The 20,322-nt window shown below is 42.2% G+C and overlaps 1 protein-coding gene across 1 annotated transcript in view; it reads right to left on the minus strand.

The window, feature by feature from the left end:
• LOC124595829 (brachyurin-like) overlaps positions 1-20,322 on the minus strand; it is an 86,793-nt gene that overhangs the window by 64,779 nt on the left and 1,692 nt on the right. The window contains exon 2 of the mRNA XM_047134727.1: positions 18,846-18,912. Coding sequence (XP_046990683.1) covers positions 18,846-18,912 — 67 coding nt within the window. The remainder of the gene's footprint in view (positions 1-18,845; positions 18,913-20,322) is intronic.

Genomic DNA, 20,322 nt, shown 5'->3' on the forward strand with positions numbered 1-20,322 from the left:
CCCCCCTCCTTTCCTCTGTCCTTTCCCTGGGCTCCGTCTTCCCCCCCTTCCATCCTGTTTTCTCCCCGCCTAACCTCTTCCTACCTCCCTTCTCACCCCCCAAGTCCTTTTGTATTCCCCTCCTCTGCCTTTCCCCACTCCCTATCGCGTCTGCCCAGCTCCCCCGCCCCCCTTCTTATGGGTCCTCACCTCATCCTCCATCGGCTCCTTTCCCCCCTCCCGCCCTTCGTTTTTCCTCTGCTTCCCCCCTTTTTTTCCCATCATCTGTCCAGGTTCCCCCCACCTCCTGTCGGCTGTGGTATGTCATATTTGCCAACTTTTTAGTGCAGTGTTCAAGTGAATGTTCAGTGTTGTTCGTTTTTCCAAAGTGTTGCAAACAGAAATCATTCTGTCACTGAGTGTGAATTTTACGTATCTTGCGGACAGAAACCAGACAAACAGAAATCATGCTGTCACTGAGTGTGAATTTTATGTCTCTTGCGAACAGAAACCAGACTGTCGCCATGTTTTTCAATTGTCTTATTTTACCTGTCTGCTTCATATGTATTTTATTAGCATCATCATCCCTTTGTTCTATGTTTTACGTTCCACGACTTCTCCACCATGTTACCTTTTAAGTCTCCGATTCTATCGCCTGTTTTTATTATTTATTATCTTCATCTTTTTAAAACAAATTCTGTAGGCTGAAGAGCAGCATACTAAGCTGCTGCCAGCCCGCCCCCTCCGGGGGGATCGAAACTCAATAAAGAAAAAAAAAACGCTACATTTTCGCTAGTGACGAGTTTCCGAACAAGTGGTAACTCACGACCTACAGTAGCCTGCGCATTACCCCATTTAAGACGTGCAAGTAATTGAATTTGCTCGCGCAACGGACCCGACTGCCTAACGTTAATCCTAAATAATTCGAAAACGGCGCAATGTGTCTAAATATCTTCTTAACAGTATTTCACAGAATAACCTGCCACGTGAATAGCCTTACGCAGTGGTAATACTGGTTCCCGTCAGATCTCCAAGTCGGGCTTGGCTAGCACTTGGCTCAGTCACCGTTCGGGTATGCCGAGCGCTGTTGGCAAGTGGGGTGCATTCATCGGTTGTGAGTCCGATTAAGGAACTACTTCAGTGAGACGTAGCGGCTCCGGTCATGAAAACTGGAAACGGCCGGGAGAGCGGTGTGCTGACTACATGCCCCTCCACATACGCATCCAGTGACATCTATTGACTGAGGATGACACGATGATCGATCGTTACCTTCCATACAAGACCCTCAGAAGTTTTGCCGACTGTTTTTGAGCATCCTGTGTTAATGGAGAAAGAAGTGCTAAGGGGGAAGGTAGGGGAAGGAAGGTCAGGAAGAAGATAGCTTCGCAAAGAGTCTTAATTCTACAATCGATAATGTCAAGTTATACGGATATACAGGGTGAGTCACCTAAGGTTACCGCTGGATGTATTTCGTAAACCACATCAAATACTGACGAACCGATTCCACAGACCGAACGTGAGGAGAGGGGCTAGTGTAATTGTTTAATACAAACCATACAAAAATGCACGGAAGTATGTTTCTTAACACAAACCTACGTTTTTTTAAATGGAACCACGTTAGTTTTGTTAGCACATCTGAAAATATAAACAAATACGTAATCAGTGCCGTTTGTTGCATTGTAAAATGTTAATTACATCCGGAGAAATTGTAACCTCCGACGTTCAGTTGCGTGTTGTAACAAACACGGACCACGGTCGGCGAGCAGCATCTGCAGGGACATGTTTACGATGATGACCGTGTTTACGAGTGTGGATGTAGTGCACTGTTGTGGTTTGGTCTAGCTGTCGCAGTGTCCGCATGTAGCGCTTGCTGCTATTGTTATTCTGCATTCGTCTCCGCACGCAGACCAACTGTAGTACACCGTGTTACCAGACGTCTGTGATAGTGTAGTGTTGTAGGAACTGTGACCATGGTGTATTCGAACTCTGAAAAGGCGGAGATGATACTCATCTATGGCGAGTGTCGACGAAATGCAGCTGAAGCCTGCAGGGTGTGTGCAGAACGGTACCCGGACAGAGAGCATCCAACGTGCCGCACATTGCAAAACATCTACCGCCAACTGTATGCAACAGGTATGGTCTTAGCACGGAAACGGGTCCGTAACAGCCCCGTCACAGGAGAAGCGGGTGCAGTTGATGTGTTAGCTGCTGTTGCCACGAACCCACACATAAGTACACGGGACTTTGCGAGAGCCGGTGGATTGAGTCAAAGTAGTGTCATGCGCATACTGCATCGCCACCGCTTTCACCCGTTTCATGTGTCGCTACATCAGCAATTACATGGTGATGGCTTTAATCATCGAGTGCAATTCTGTCAATGGGCATTAACAAAAAAATGGCTCTGAGCACTATGGGACTTAACATCTGTGGTCATCAGTCCCCTAGAACTTAGAACTACTTAAACCTAACTAACCTAAGGACATCACACACATCCATGCCCGAGGCAGGATTCGAACCTGCGACCGTAGCAGTCGCGCGGTTCCGGACTGAGCGCCTAGAACCGCTAGACCACCGCGGCCGGCGGGCATTAACAGAGAATGCGTTGCAGTTCTACCTGTTTACCGATGAAGCGGGTTTCACAAACCACGGGGCAGTGAATCTACGGAACATGCATTACTGGTCCGTGGACAATCCTAGCTGGCTCAGACAGGTAGAGCGACAGAGACCGTGGACTGTAAATGTATGGTGCGGAATCATTGGCGACCACCTCATTGGTCCTCACTTCATTGCAGGGGCCCAAACAGCTGCAACATACATCGCGTTTCTACAGAATGATCTGCCAACGTTGCTCGAAAATGTCCTACTAGAAATGCGTCGACGTACGATGGTGCACCTGCACATTCCGCAATTAACGCTAGGCTGACCCTTGACAGGATGTTCGACGGGCGTTTCATAGGAGTGGAGGACGCATAAATTGGCCAGCCCGTTCTCCTGATCTTACACCTCTGGACTTCTTTCAGTGGGGTACGTTAAAGGAGAATGTATACCGTGATGTGCCTACAACCCCAGAGGATATGAAACAACGTATTGTGGCAGCCTGCGGCGACCTTACACCAGATGTACTGCGGCGTGTACGACATTCATTACGCCAGAGATTGCAATTGTGTGCAGCAAATGATGGCTACCACATTGAACATCTATTGGTCTGACATGTCGGGACACACTCTATTCGACTCCGTAATTGAAAACGGAAACCACGTGTGTACGTGTACCTCAGCCCTCATGGTAATGTACATGTGCGTCAGTGAAAAAGTCCAATAAAAAGATGTTAGCATGTGGACGTAATGTGCTGTTCCAGTCTCTTCTGTACCTAAGGTCCATCACCGTTCCCTTTGGATCCCGACGTAATTCGGTGCTCTCCGATACACACGATCGAACAGCGGAGGAGTGGTACTCAAGCGTCATCTTCAGGTGACAATATCTCCGGATGTAATTAACATTTTACAATGCAACAAACGGCACTGATTACGTATTTGTTTATATGTTCAGATGTGCTAACAAAACTAACGGGGTTCCATTTAAAAATAACGTAGGTTTGCGTTAAAAAACATACTTCCGTGCATTTTTTATGGTTTGTACTAACCAATTACACTAGCCCCTCTCCTCACATTCGGTCTGTGGAATCGATTAGTCAGTATTTGATTTGGTTTACGAAATATATCCAGCGGTAATGTTAGGTGACTCACCCTGTATATTGCTTCACGGTGGCTCTAATGCGTTTCATCGCGAATTTATATTCTAGCACTGTTGTAATAATGAGAAATGAGAATCGAATTAAACGTATCTTCATATTTTGATGAAGCGAAGAACGTGCAGTAGTTAAATACAAAACGTGATATTTCTTAAGATTGATGCAACCTTATGATGGATGCCGTTTAGTACGTAATTTAAGCTGACAAATGTAACCACTTTATTTCAGCGTTAATCTTAGAAACAGGGGAACTCAATGAAAATTACATATTTTGATTTTCACTATAGTTCAAATTTCTGTTACCACTTTTTGACCACTGCTAAAACGAAGAAAAGCTCGTCAGTTAAAGTCTGTCAGTAAGCTTCTGTGGATAGATTTCGCGATCTCTATTGCTGAAAACATTGCTGCCATAAGTATCTAGATCGAAATATCGAGATAATCTTAGCTGCAGTCTTGTAAAGTTGCGAAAATTTATACTGAGGAAATAAGTCTGCGAAACTAATATTTGATGACTAACTGAAAACCTCAGCTGCCGACAGGTGTTGTTGATATACAGTAACTGTTCTTTCGAGAACAAGTTACTGTCTTCGTATATGGACTAATATTGTCCTGGAACTTATCACGCAACGCTAGCACTGTAGGTCTATAATTTCTTACTAAAATTAAAACAATAACAGCCCTCGGTCGCAAAAATTAAGCCTTTTGACCTTGTTTCGGCTCTACGATGAGTGCCCTCATCAGAAGCAAAACATTCAAAATGGCATGTCAAATATAAAATAAATATCAAGCGATAAAGATTTAGCCCCAAATTAAAAAAAAAAAAAAAGAATACATGGAAGGCAAGCCGCTATGGGCTGCTCACACATGTCAAGCCACAGGTAGCAACAGACTGAGGCGCCCATTTTTGTGACTAAAGCTTTATCACTTGATATTTATTTCATACGTGACATTCCAGTTTGAATGTTTTACTTCTGATGAAGGCACTCATAGTAGTGCCAAAACCAGGTCTAAAGACATAATTTTTGCGACCGAGGACTGTTATTGCTTTAATTTTACTCCGTAAACGGTTGCTGACAACGCAGACAAGTTTAAAACTTTAAAGAATCTATAATTTCTAATTAAATCTCATTTATACCTTGTCAACATCAACTGGAAAGCAGCCTGACAACTAACGTTAATTGCAGATTCCTCCTGGCAACAAAAAAAAGTGGTGAAAACAGTGGAGAAAATTAACCAGACATTTACTTCTCTACTACCATAAGATGAATATTTTCTTCATTCTTCAGTCACAACTCTTAATTGCACTTTCTTTAAATTTTGCACTTTCCAACTGTCCGTAATACTTTCCATGTTGTAAACTGAATTTTCGTTGTGTTCAGACTTTGAATCACATTAAGCATATCAAGAAACCGTCGCATACCATGAACCTAGAGGCATCCCGCACTATCCTGTTGTAAACTGATGTTGATGTGTCTAACCTTCGCTATGAAGTTCCTAACCCGGCTACTTCTCCACGCTACTTCTCATCGATTTAAAAAGTCCTAATCTAAGCACTATGCCGTAAGAAAATATGTTCACATCTAAGGTTACGCCGAGCCAATGCTTACAAAAATTGTTTGCCACGCTCTTAGAGCAAACGTTAACAGTGAAATGTTTTCAAATTTATTCAGTGCACAAAAATTCTTAAGCACGTAATCAGTGCATATAATCTCTAACACCGATTGACACTAAGGACACATATTCTTTGTGTAGACAGATTTCTCCGAACACTAACCATACGCATATTTGGAACAGCGCCCTTGCCTTTCGACTGCGTTGTTGACAATCCAACGATTATCCATGTCCGTTCCCCTCTGGATTCCACTTCCTTCTGCATTCTCGGCGCACTAAATGTAAATGTCGTACGACTAAGGCCTCTCGACGGGTAGACCGTTCGCTGGGTGCAAGTGTTTCGATTTGACGTGATCCGGTGACCTGTGGGTCGATGGGGATGAAATGATGATGATTAGGACAACACAACACCCAGTCCCTGAGCGGAGGAAATCTCCGACCCGGCCGGGAATCGAACCCGGGCCCTTAGGATTGACATTTTGTTCGTTGTTGATCGTTGTGTTTGGTCGTTGCGGACGTCGCATGACATCCATTCAAGTTCGTTTATTGATGCTTCCACTCAGTGTTTTATTACAGAGGCCAACCAGCTCTCTGAGCGAACACGCTGAGCTACCGTGCCGGCACCACTCGGCTACCGGGGCGGGCGGACGGTGCATTTAGCGCGACCCAGACATTCAGTGCAGACGGATATGGAACAATAACTTGTAGCGCACCACTATACATACACATTACATATCGTTAGTGTTCTGGTTAACAGCCATCAAAGTTTTTCTTAATCATCCCTTCGCTACGTAGCTTTTATTTAAGGAAACGTCTACGATCGCATTCTATGTAAACGCTAGTTGGGCTTTGATTGTCGATCTGTTAATACGTTCTCTGAAAATGACTGACGCCGCTTTCGACTTCCTAGCAAAACACTTGCGTGGTGCACCGAAAATAGCGAGAAACTAGATGTTCTTTACTTTTTTCACAACGTTAAAGAAAAAAATCGGCAGTTAAGTTTCGCGAGAAATTGCATTTACTGAAGTTAAGGACGGTGGCGCGGGAGAATGGTAATTGGATATTCTGAAGAGCTCTGGTTCCGGTCTCGGCGAGGTCTCCTTTTTCTTTTTGTTTAGTTCGAATATCTACATCTCTTAAATATAAAATGCGTCAAATGTATGCTACCTGCAACATATCTAATCATCATTTTTATAAGAAATGCAAGTCTTCTTCTTTCTAATTACATATCAAGCGCAAAATTTGTTTTCATTGCAAATATAATTGCTAAATCATCGACATTTTATAAAGGATTGTTAACAAGGACTGCTTACATTAAGAAAACATTAGAAGCTAAATTTTTGGGAGAAAAGTTTAAAATACTCTTTATCTGGACTGTCTCCATTTTTTATACCACAGATGTAGTCTCACGTGAGCCAGAGTGATAAGAGTCGTAGAAACGTGGAACACATTTTTTACAGTTGCTGCCGTACCACTACAATTTGAGCCCAATAGAATGGATCTTAAACCAAGGTAAGGGATTTGTTGCGAGAAATAACAAGGCATTTAAGCTGCCAGACGTACTAGAACTAATGAACGAAGCTTTGTCATACGTCACTGCCGAATGTCGGTGGAAACTAGAACGATATATCATAAAAGAACAGGCGAAAATGTGGCACTTGGATGGCTTTGTGGATTCTGTTGTTGCTCGCCTCGTTATCAACGACTGATCATAAATAATACCTTCTGTGGCTTCAATATTCAACTACTCGATGAAATCCGTGCAATATGCTTTTACGTCATAGCTCACACACAAAGATTGCTCCTTGTTTAAATTAGAAATTTTCATCACTCTTGTTTTTAATTATAGTGCTATGCCAGCTAAGAACGAGGTCATGTTATGTTTTCAATCTAGTCCCGAGATTTGCCGAATATTTTTTCATTCGGTTTTAAAATTAAATAACATTCGAGGCTATACGGTTTCTCCGCTAGTCTGGTTTTAGGTCTTCACTGCAACTGTTCACATCACATTATGTTAGTGGGACCAGCTGGCCAGCCAGTGGTGTAGAAGTTAAATGTACCGGCGAAACTGTTGTCCCGTATTATCGCTGAGTCGATGTTCGTGTAAAATACAGCATAAAACGTATCCTTATTATCGTATTTGACTGCACTCGAGACAGTTTTTTCAATTCCACGTGGAAAGAAATCCAATGAGATGCCAGCAAACGCGAATAGATAGTGCAATGTTCACATCAGGTTTATTCTTATGGTGAACGCAGAGTAGGCGTATGCGCAACAGACATTGCTGTCGGTTACAGATGTCCTCTTTATTAGCTTCGCGAAGGGAATCTTTCCAAGGTGGGAGAAATTACTGGACGATAAATAACAACCAGCCAGAGCTAAAATTATGTAATGTTTATGAGCGGCTAAGAGACGGGGACAATACCATAACAGGTCGCAGATTATATATTTTCAGACATCGAGGAATTGATGGTTATAACTCATACATATCCTTTTTTCAATTTCTATGTCTATTGACATAATTTTTAAAACTCAGTAAAATGTAAAATATACTCCAGCATCATGTTGTAGTACTGGCCACTCCTATATTTTGTAATACTTGTATTCAGCCGCTTTTGGTAAACATCCGACGTACTTTTTATACAAGGTTGTCACTTTCCGGATTATTTCACGGTTTCTTTATATTCAGGACTTACCCTGCTGATGTAACTAATGTTATGACACTGGGCGTGCTTTTGAAGTAAGGTAACCGTACAGCTGGAGCTGCGCTTTTATTCGTCAAACAAATCCATATACAGACATGATTCGCTGCCTGACACAACTAACAGTCATTCGTATATTAAGCGACATTGTAGAGAAAAACACAAAGAGCACCTGGTGATTTAAGTAGCGATTAAGTATCCGGGAGGGAACTCAGAAAATATTTAGGAAGTACACTGAGACGAGATAGGTGATGAGAGAGCGATTTGCACATTACAGGTAGCTGTACTAAAGCGTGCAGAAGATACAAAAGGCAAGTGCATAGGCGGAGATGTCATTTGCACTCAGTTGATTCATGTAAAAACGCTTCCGACGTGATTATAGCCGCACGAAAGAATTAACAAACTTCGGACGCGGAATTTTAGTTGCAGCCAGACGCTTTGGACATTCCATTTCGGAAATAGACGGGGAGCTAAATAATCCGAGATTCAGAGTGTCAAAGTGTGACGAGAATACCAAATCTCAGGCATTGGCTCTCACCGTGGACAGCGCAGTGGCTGGCGGCGTTCACTTAAGGACCGAGAGCAGCAGAGTTTGCATGGAGTGGTCAGTGATAACAGACCAGAAATAACCGCAGAAATCAATGTGGCACGTACGACGAACGTGTATGTTAGGACAGTGCGGCGAAATGTAGCGTTATTGGGTTATGGCGGCAGTCGACCGATTCGAGAGCTTTCTCCAACAGTGTGACATCGCCTGCGGCGCCTCTCCTGGGCTCGTCATCATATAGGTTGGTGCGGTTCGAGTATGGTACAGGCTCGACGAAACCATGGACCCAGGTTGTCAGTAAGGCACAGTGGAAGTGATGGTGGTTCTGTTGTGTCTAGGCAAGACAGCCTAGACACAATGAGAGGAAGCCGAAAGGCACGCGCTCACGCAGGCTGGCGTGAGGTCTGAAACAGGATACGTAATGAATGCTATAAAGAAAAGTACGTAGCTTCTGGAATACTTAACTTTAATCCATAATTGTAGAACATCGCTCTTGATGATACATGCTTCATAATATTAATTAGCAATTGAATACGGCGCCTTGCTAGGTCGTAGCAAATGTAGCTGAAGGCTATGCTAACTATCGTCTCGGCAAATGAGAGCGTATTTGTCAGTGTGGCGTCGCTAGCAAAGTCGTCTGCACAACTGGGGCGAGTGCCAGTATGTCTCTCTAGACCTGCTATCACTGACAGTGGCGACACGCGGATCCGACGTATACTAACGGACCGCGGCCGATTTAAAGGCTACCACCTAGCAAGTGTGGTGTCTGACGGTGACACCACAGGTTCCATAGTGGTATAGGCTGTGTTTGCATGGAATGGACTGCGTCCTCTGATTCAACTGAATCGATCATTGGCTTGAAAAGATTATATTCGGCTACTTGGAGGCCACTTGCAGCCATTCATGGACTTCATGTTCCCAAAGAACGATGGAATTTTAATGGATGACAATTCGCCACGTCACTGCGCCATAGTTGTTCGCGACTGTGGTGAAAACATTCCGGTCAACTCGAGCGAATGATTTGGTCACCTAGAACACCTCGTATGAACGGCTATAGAGGCAGTATGGCTCAATATTTTTTACTCTAGACTTCCAGTGACTTGTTAAGTTCATGCCACACCGAGTTTCTGCACTGTGCTGGGCAAAAGGAGGCCCGACGCGATGTTAGGAGGTATCACATGACTTTTGTCAACTTGGTGTAAAGACATATTAAGAGAAACTCCAAAAGAACGTGCGACAGCTGAAGTGAATACTGTGAGCGAAGTGGATATCACCGAGTATTCATCGACGCCCTAATTAATTCCATAATTAATTCCTGTACAGAAGACGACCAGAAGCCGCCGATATGTAGTAGCAACGTGGCATATGGCAGAACCACCAGAATGAATGACAGGCTGGAGAAATATGTGAGTTTCTCACCAAGAGCAGGCTGTGGGACTGGGATGGCGGATCCGTTAAGTCCCACTGGTTAATCTCAGGGGGGCTGCTGACGATGGCACTAGCTCACCCATGGTCCATTCTAACAGCCTACGCGCGTTGATGCGGAATTGTTAGGGGCTGCTATGGGTTTTCTAGAACTCCGGTTCTAGAAACTTGGCAGTATGGCGATTCAGTACCGTTGGTCATAGATATATAATGTCCACCCTGATAGCAATTAGAATGTAGCTTGTAACCAACGGAAGGGAAAATCCGGTAGGGGCGACCCAAGCCCAAAGAATGTTCGGTCCGAAACGGTCCTACACTAATCACTGGAGGAATAATCGGAAAGTTTACCAGGAAATCAGTGTGCTTGCTGTACAAGAGAAAACATCAGCAGCAGAAAAAAAATGGGACAGTAGCTAATAAACTGATTGAAGTGTTATTCCATGTTCAGCCTTCCGAGAAAACTGTTACAGCTTAACTGAACCCTGAACCACAGGAAACTAAATTAGTTCATCGAAACAACTACACAGTGACAGCACAATGACGCAATCTTATTCTGCCACCACTATAAACATAAATAAAATTACTTCCGGTTTTGAAACTATCGGCCCTTAAGGAATTTTTGAACGAATCCACTCTTCATATTGCCCTGTTACAAGAAGTTCTAATTTCGGATTTAGTAATTCCTGGTTTTGTCAGTTCCATACATGCGTCTCCAGAAACAAGTGTTGGAACAGCTGTTTCGGTGAGGGAAGGGATTACAGTAAGTGAGGTGGCACGACTGGAATCCGGAAGGGGAAGAGAACTAAATATCTATTAAGTGGAAGTTGAACACTTCCTTTTTAGTACATCATGATTTAGAAGACCTGATTAAAGAAACATGGGTAATATACCTGCGTGCTCGTAGTAGATATGCCACTGCTATCGACTGGTGGGTTAAAATGGCAAAGCCAAAGTTGAGGAAGGTTCTTATTCAGTACAGTGCCCAGAGCGTAAGAGAAATGAAATGCGCTGTAGAATGTTACTATTCCGTTTCGAGAGATTTATATGATCAAGTCTCAGCAGGTTCCTCACTTCGGATAGCAGACATCAAAATAGTCAACACCAAGTTACTTAATATCAAAAGAAGTCAAATGGAAGGGTTAAAAATAAAATCGAAGGCAAATTCGGTGTCAGAAGATGAAACTACTTCCCTATATCATTTAGTGAAGTATACGGAACACGGGAGAAGGACTTTTATTGATGAAATTCGAACAAAACACGGTACGATTCTCAGAACCCAGCAGGGTATCATGGACGAGATTTATCGCTATTATTGCGAGCTATATTCTGTGCACTAAAGTAGTGAAGCTTCCTTGGAAGAATTCCTTGATATCCTAGCCCCACAGCTGACAGAAAATGACAACGAAAATTTTCTCGAGGTTGTCAGTGAAGAAGACGTGTATGAGACTCTGTGCGCCCCCCCCCCCCCCCCCCCACCACCACCAAAAAAATCCCCAGGACCGGATGGTCTGCCAGCAGAGTTTTACATCCGTTACTGGCCAATAGTAGATGCGAAAATCACGGACATTGTAAATGAGGTTATTCAGGGTAAAATGATTCCGGGTGAGTTTAAGGAGAGTAAAATTGTTCTGGTGCCAAAAAGTAATGGAAACAAAGATTTGAATAATTTTCGTCCAGTTTCATTGCTGAATTCTGATTATAAATTAATAGCTATACTAGTAAACAAGAGAATTTCATGCCTTACAGATAAACTTATTTGTCAACATCAGAACTGCGCGCAAAGCAGAACCATTTTTCAAAATCTAGGAGAATTCTGGGATATCTTTGCAATAACTTCTCTAACAAACATAAAGTGTGCTTTTTTTTGATTTTTATAAAGCGTTCGATGTAGTAAATCATGAATATCTTCTACAGACATTGAAGAAAATAGGTTTCAACGACAGGGTCACACAGTTGATTAAGAACATAGCAACTGGAATAAATGCTTAAATAGCGGTGAATTGTCAACAACCCAGACCGATGCAAATACCACGCGGTGTTCCTCGAGGAAATCCTCTGTCCATGTCGCTCTTCGCCATTTCGCTGGAACCTTTCCTCCGACATGTCCATGCTAGATTAAAAGGCTTAACATTATCAGGAAATAAAAAAATTGTAAGAGCCTATGCTGAAGATGTTGGGGTCATTATAAGGATTAATGGCGAGGTAACCACGCTAGCAACAGAGACTGATTCATACTGTAGAGCATCTGGAGCCAATGCAAACGAAAAAAAAGTAAGATGTTAGATCTCAGAGGTTTTGATAATGTCAACGTGGAGTGGGCAAAATTAGTCCGATAACATAAAACACTTTGGATCACCCTGACAGCATGCCCCATGAAAATGACGGCTTTAAATTGGAAAGTTGCAGCAGATGAAGAGCAAGGTGCCATTATGGAGAATTTAACTCAATATATGAATCAAGTTCAAAGAACAAAGTATATCAACTCATACATCCTTGCTAAAGCGTATTATACTGCCCAGCTGTTCCCAGCACCGAGAATGTTAGCGAGGAGAATAATGTCCAAAATCACCAACTTTTTGTGGAGAGGTGAAGTGTTCAGACTACCTGCTAAAGTAGCCACTTGAGATCCTAAAAATGGTGGACTAGGATTAATTGATATAACGGATAAAGCCACTGTACTTTTTATCAAAAGGCAAGTTAATTTAGTAAGAGACTCGCTAGTACGCATAACCAGACAACTTTTCGAGACCTCGAAGCCTGCTTCCCCGATTGACGTGCAGAATATCAACAGTCGTTTACAGCATGTGAGGATTTTCTATGTTGAATTTAGTTATGTAAGAGGCGAACTCAGGCAGTCACGACACTTAACATCAAGAGCCATAATGCGGAAACGAAAGAAAAGCGAAGGAAGGAGCAAAATAGAACGACTGTTTCCAAACATTGAGTGGACTGAGATTTGGAAAAACATTAGTTCTAATGTGCTCACGTCTATTATAGAAACGTCATGGTACAAGGCAGTTAACAACATAGTTAGCACCATTGAAAGACTGCACGCAATCGGACTCTGTGAAACAAATTTGTCAACAATGCCATCTACTTGACACAATAATTCATAGATATACTTGCAGTGCTCACATGAATAGTTGGAAGTGGATCTGGGTGCAAATAGCTCTGATTACAAGAACATCCCCTGAGTATATATCGCTGTCATTGATACACAGCCCTGAAACACGCTATTTTCCAGAAGCAAAAAATAACGCTGTGTACTGGTTGCTGGGAAATTTGGTTAATTACGTTCTTAACAAATTAGGATCCGACAGCACCAGAGTTCAAGGTAAAATCCTGTGTGAATTCCACAAAGTTAGAAGGTATTCCAATCACAAGAAAAAGTTCGGTAATATGTTAAAAATTGTATTTCAAAGAATGGGCATTGGTTAATATAAAAAGAAAGACTGTGTTGACTGTGATGTAGTTACCTTAAGGATATTACTTAAAATTTTACTATATGTTTTTGGTGTGTTTTTTTTCTACTTTTTTATAGTTTTTGAAATTTATAAGCTAATGTACAGAACTTATGTGACTGTCAGATTGTGTGTCTAATAGTGTCAAAGCACAAAACATTAAAGCTGCATTATTGGTTTAATTAGAAATCTGGAAATAGACAATTTTTATGGAAATGTCCTTATCTATTAGTTAAAACCATAAGATTCTATCTGATATAATGTGATATTCAATGGCTGGCTCATTGCCCTGTTCATTTTTGCACTGTGATGTGTAAGTCAGTTTTGCAGTGAAAGACTTATTATATAGGTCTGATCACTTCAGATACTTAACATTCAATTAATGTCCAGAAAGTGTAGTAGGAATGCTAATCAACTTTATAATATCTCTTTTCCGCCATTCTCAAGTATTTCAGAAATAGTCTAATATGATTATTAAACTGTTTTATATTTAAAATTATCCTACCAACGTGCTGATATCCTTCATAAAGAGCTATTTATGCTTCTGTAAAGATTGGAGCACATGTAATTCAAAGTGCAGATTTTATTTCTTCATATTGAAGTATGAATGTCTTAAAAAACTTTTCTTGATGTTTAATTTAATTTTTTTCCGTAATTTAGTCTGTATCACAATCTGCTCTTGTCTTTCTTTAACATCAGCATAATTGAAATGATCAAACTGTTTTTGTTTAAACCACTTCACGCATAACACGTGTACATGGTTAGTACATGAACTTAGTATGTATTTGGAATGTGTAACATTGTTTTTTTTAATAAATGTTTTTAGAAGAAAAAGCTAGCTGAGTGGTCAACGTGACGGATTGCCGTCCTACGGGCCCGGGTTCGATTCCCGACTGGGTCGGGGATTTTCTCCGCTCAAGGACTGGGTGTTGTGTTTTGTCTTCATCATCATTTCATCCCCATCTGGCGTGCGGGTCGCACAGTGTCGCGTCGAATGTAGTAAGACATGCACCAAGACGGCCGGATCTGCCCCTTAAGGGGCCTCCCGGCCAATGATGCCAAACGCTCATTTCATTTCATAGATATATAATTCCGCAAGAGGGGCTACCTGAAGTGTATACGTTCCTCAACCCTTAGCTGTCCTAGTGGTAAAGATAAAAAATTGCCAGTAAGTCATCTGTAGCGAGACTAGTGTAGATGATCAACAAATGAAGGACCATCCTTTAAGAGTTTTGTGTGTTTTTCTTTCTTATATGACATTTAATTTCACCAGTTATTGAAAATACTTGAACTGCCTGCTTAGTTCCAGTTGTATACAACTTGCCGGTGCTTTGAGGAAATACGACCCGCAGTGCATTCTGGGTGGCAGTTACCCCTTCTCAATCCTATGTGATATTGGTCCGACACACTTGAGTGAAACTGCAGGATGGGTTGCACGACGAGTGTTCTGTAAGGAATATACTTCGTAGGCTAACTACAGTTTCCCTATATTTTATCAATGAACCGAAGTCTGACAGCTATTTTACTTACAACCGAGCCTATACGATGATTCTGTTTAATAACCATACACTTGTATGAGTTTGTTGGTTCCCATTATGAGTCACTGACACTGTACAGGGTACGGTAAAAAGTCCTCCCGTATTTCAAAAGGTAGTTACAAAGAAAGAAAGATACGGAGAAAATAGTTTTATTTGTGAGCAACGCATACTATATCATTTTCAGTTGGTGCATGTCGTCCTCCATTGTTGACACATTGACGCAGGCTTATCCGGGAGTTGTCCATATTCGTGTCGTTTCCTGTGTAATGGCAGCCACTTCCTGGGTGACTGCCTCTTTCCGTGCTTGTAAAGTTGTGGGTAAATTTTTGTACACTTGAACCTTCCAGTACCCGCATAGAAAAAAAAAATCAGAAGGTAATAAATCCGGTGACGTAGGGGGCAGGCGATTTCTCCTCAAGAAGAGGGAAGGCGCCTGCTCAAAATGGCATGTACGCCGCTATTGATCGATACCTCCTCGACATCTGTAACGCCACGACGACTCACACAGTGACCTCTGCAAGAACGTGGTTTCGCCGAAGCCTGTATTCATAAAATACTACTTGTTCCCAGTTTGTGAAATTCCCAACTTAAACTTTCTGAACATTTAAGGTCAAGATATTTGCACTACTCTGAAGTCTTATTATCTGACATGATTTTTGTGTAGCATTTTCCATACTGTACATCATTAAGGGTAAGTAAATCATCTACAGAAATCTGAGATAACTATTAAATTTGACTGCCAGGTCATTAATATAACAATATTCACAGTAACGGTTTCCACGCACTTCCCTGTGGCATGCTTGAAGTCCTATGTCTATCGATGACTGTCCTGCTAGGGTAACATGCTGTGCCCTCCCTACTAACAGATTCTCAAACGAGATATCAATTTCACTTTATATCTTATGCAATCTCAAGTTCGTTAGTAGCAGTTTGTGTAGCAATGAGGAAGAAGCATTTCTGAAGTCAAAAAACACTGCATCCACCCATTTGCCTTCATACATGGCTATCAGTATGTTATGTAAGAAGGACGCATTCCGAGTTGGCGAAGATGCCACTCGTATTAATCGGTAACTGACAGAAACATATAGCCTAACATCCAAATAAGTACAGAGTTTTCGCTTGATGGTGGAGAACAGATCAGCATTCTTGGAGGCATCAGATGGTCTAGTTCCTGAAGGAGTTGGTGTTTTTCGTTCTCAATGACCAAACGCCCTTACCACGTCATACTCCAGCGTCAAGTTCGTTGTAAAACAATAGTACCGCTTACAGAGTCCCCTTTACCTCCTATATTATTATGTTCTTAGCGTCGTCCAGAGCTTGTTTGTTTTTTTGTCAGTTTCTTCTTACATATGCCGCAGAAAATCCCTGCTCCACATTGTGTTCACTAATGTACACTACTGGCCATTAAAATTGCTACACCAAGAAGAAATGCAGATGATCTACAGGTATTCATTGGACAAATATATTATACTAGAACTGACATGTGATTACATTACACGCAATTGTAGTGTAATAAATATGTAGTGTACTGAATCGACTGTGAGAAAGCTTAGTGGCAAAGACGTTATCTGAGAGACTCTATGATAATTATTTCGTTGACTCGGAATATTACTCTCTCTGTGGTTTACTCGTAACTAAGGGTAACTAGAGTTTTCTGTTCGCTTTTTTTTATGTTATGTGGAGAATTGTACAAGAGACACAATAAACCGTTATTATGTCATGAGAACAAAGGTGAGCGTCACGACCTTTATTATTTTTGGAAGTACTGAAATAGCAGAATTGTTTCAGATTGAATGCGACGTGTAAGGGAAGAGACGTGGACAACAGCACTCGAACCTGCAATCTCATGTATGAATAGTTGCTAAAAATATCCAGCCGTCTCTCCCAAGACTCTCCATACGCGCAACAATCAGTAATTCTTTTAACAGCACTATCAGAGACAATTTTATCACGTTGTTACAACCTATTACTGCGAGCATAATACATCGACAACAAACAAAAAATAGACAAACACATAAAAGAATCTACCACACCATGCAGCTTCAACACAATACCACAGTTCATCAAGAGTAGTGACTGGCGTATTGTGACGAACCAGTTGCTCGGCCACCACTGGCCAGACGTTTTCAGTTGGTGAGAGATCTGGAGAATGTGCTGGCCAGGGCAGCAGTCGAACATCTTCTGTATCCAGAAAGGCCCATCCAGGACCTGCAACATGTCGTCGTGCGTTATCCTGCTGAAATGTACGGTTTCGCAGGGATCGAATGAAGGGTGGAGCCACGGGTCGTAACACATTTGAAATGTAACGTCCACTGTTCAGAGTGTCGTCAATGCGAGCAAGAGGTGACCTAGACGTGTAATCAATGGCACCCCGTACCATCATGACGGGTGATACGCCAATATGGCGATGACGAATACACGCTTCCAATGTGCGTTCACCGCGGTGACGCCAAACACGGATGCGACCATCGTGATGCTGTAAACAGAACCTGGATTCATCCGAAAAAATGACGTTTAGCCATTCGTGCACCCAGGTTCGTCGTTGAGTACACCATCGCAGACGCTCCTATCTGTGATGCAGTGTCAAGGGTAACCGCAGGCATGGTCTCCGAGCTGATTGTCCATGCTGCTGCAAACGTCTTCGAACTGTTCGTGCAGATGGTTGTTGTCTTGCAAACGTCCCCATCTTTTAACTCAGGTATCGAAACGTGGCTGCACGATCCGTTACAGCCATGCGGATGAGATGCCTGTCATCTCGACTGCTAGTGATACGAGGCCGTTCGGATCCAGAATGGCGTTCCGTATTACCCTCCTGAACCCACCGATTCCATATTCTGCTAACAGGCACTGGATTTCCACCAACGCGAGCAGCAATGTCACGATATGATAAACCGAAATCGTGATAGGCTACAATCCGACCTTTATCAAAGTCGGAAACGTGATGGTACGCATTTCTTCTCCTTACACGAGGCATCACAACAACGTTTCACCAGGGAACGCCGCTCAACTGCTGTTTGTGTATGGGAAATCGGTTGGAAACTTTCCTCATGTCAGCACGTTGTAGGTGTCGCCACAGCCGCCAACCTTGTGTGAATCCTCTGAAAGCTAATCATTTGCATATCACAGCATCTTCTTCCTGTCGGTTAAATTTCGTATCTGTAGCACGTCATCTTCGTGGTGTAGCAATTTTAATGGCCAGTAGGGCACTTTTGGATTCCATCAAGGACCTGTGATCATAGCATATGACTGATGTAGGGTTAGTAGCTCCCAGCTTTTGCTTCTAGTACTGTAGGACCAAGATACTAAACGTGTGGCACAGAGGCTTGACACACTATGTTTCCCCGCTCAGAAGACTTGGCAGACACAACAACTGATCGACGATGTAGGGAGACAGGTAGCACCGATCGAAGATTCTGCAGCTATTTCATGGGTACTTCGTATAAGACCTTGGACACGAATATCACAAATGCAAAGAACGTTTGCTAGAATGGCCAGACAGAAAAGAGTTAAGGGAGACTTAATGTAATGAAATAGTGTATGTGCAGTTAATTTTAAAATTTCTTTTAGTTTCCACAAATATGATTTAGAACATCGTATGATTTCAGAACAGAAATATGTACTGGAGCTAAGTAGTGATAAAATGTGGTGATAAGCAATGACACAATTTGCGACTACGACTGCTGCCACAGGAAATACGTATTCTACGATGTGGGTATTAAAGGTCGCCAATAATTAAGCGACCAGTTATAAGATGTCACGGATTGGAGGCTTAAGGAAGAGTGAATTAAATACTGCTGTAAAACATAATTTTTCTCTGGTAGAAATACTTACGCACAAGTGGCTTTGTCTTCACCATAGGTATAAGATTGCGCCGTGGTGTCGCATACTGGGGCAGCGCCTGAGAACAAAGCGATGTTATATATTTTTGTTGATATCGTGTTCATCAACATCATACGTCAAAAATACGTCCTTTTCTATATCTATACTAATAATGATGCTGTAAAACAGTAGCGGCTGTCTGTCTATTTTACCGACGAATTTTAGTGGGGTTTTCACAGGTGCCGGCCGGAGTGGCCGAGCGGTTCATGGCGCTTCAGTCTGGGACCGCGCGACCGCTACGGTCGCAGGTTCGACTCCTGCTTTGGGCATGGATGTGTGTGATGTCCTTAGGTTAGTTAGGTTTAAGTAGTTCTAAGTTCTAGGGGACTGATGACCTCAGATGTTAAGTCCCATAGTGCTCAGAGCCATTTGAACCATTTTTTTTCACAGGTAACTTGAGCGTCGACTGGGGCAACATTTTACATCAAATGGGATCAAGAAACAAATATCGTAGTTTAATGTTCTGTAAATGCGAAAAGTACTTCGTCTGTTATTTTTCCACGAATAAACTGCTGAACCGATGTCGATGATATTTGGTATAGAGGTAGCTTGAACGCCGTGGAAGAACGTAGGCTACCATAAAAAAGTGTGTAATTTAAGAAATTTATTGATTCGAAGAATATTACGCGAATTAGGAGAAAATATTTGCTCTTTGAGAGAGCTGTTTATTCTTTGACTTTTGAACTTTATCATACTTGTGAAAATGCTTTTATTCGTTGATATGTTCTGCGAATTATGATTCGAAATAACGTTTACAATGCGTATACAATCCTCAACGTCTTTAATCCATACTTCCATACTACACTTTAATACGTACGGAAGTATCTCAGTTACGTTTTCACTACGAAACTAGTGATCTAATTTCGATCAAACGTGATATGGAGACAGCTTTAATCCTGAGGAAGAACATAAGCTATTTTAAAGAATAAAAAAAGTCAGCAACTGAAGGCATGAAATAACAGATGGAACACGTTTGCACCGCTCAGCAGCAACGCTGCGTGCATGCTGCCTTGTCATGAACTGGAATACGTGATGTGATGGACGAGGGTGGGGGCGGGTGGGGTGGTGGGGAATGGGGCGGGTGGCTGTGGCAGACATCCTGAGCTATACCTACCCAAATAGGCAGACACGTGAAGGCAGCCGGCGTTATTGCACGTACAATAGCCTACTCACCATCACTCATTCTAACAAAACTACTGGTATGCAAGCACAGGCAGAGGAAACAGCTAGTTTTCAAATAATCGACTAAGACAACAAGTTATTCCATTTATTAATACTGAACCGGAATCGAGCAGGATGCATCTGTGGTGACACATTATTTTACAATTTGTTGTGAGTTACCTACGTATATGTTCATATACAACCAAAATTTATGAAGTTAAAACAGTAATCACTAAATTGTCCACACAAAATCACTAAAATTGATTTG

The sequence above is a fragment of the Schistocerca americana genome, chromosome 2 (assembly GCF_021461395.2).
Source record: "Schistocerca americana isolate TAMUIC-IGC-003095 chromosome 2, iqSchAmer2.1, whole genome shotgun sequence".
Lineage (NCBI taxonomy): Eukaryota > Metazoa > Arthropoda > Insecta > Orthoptera > Acrididae > Schistocerca > Schistocerca americana.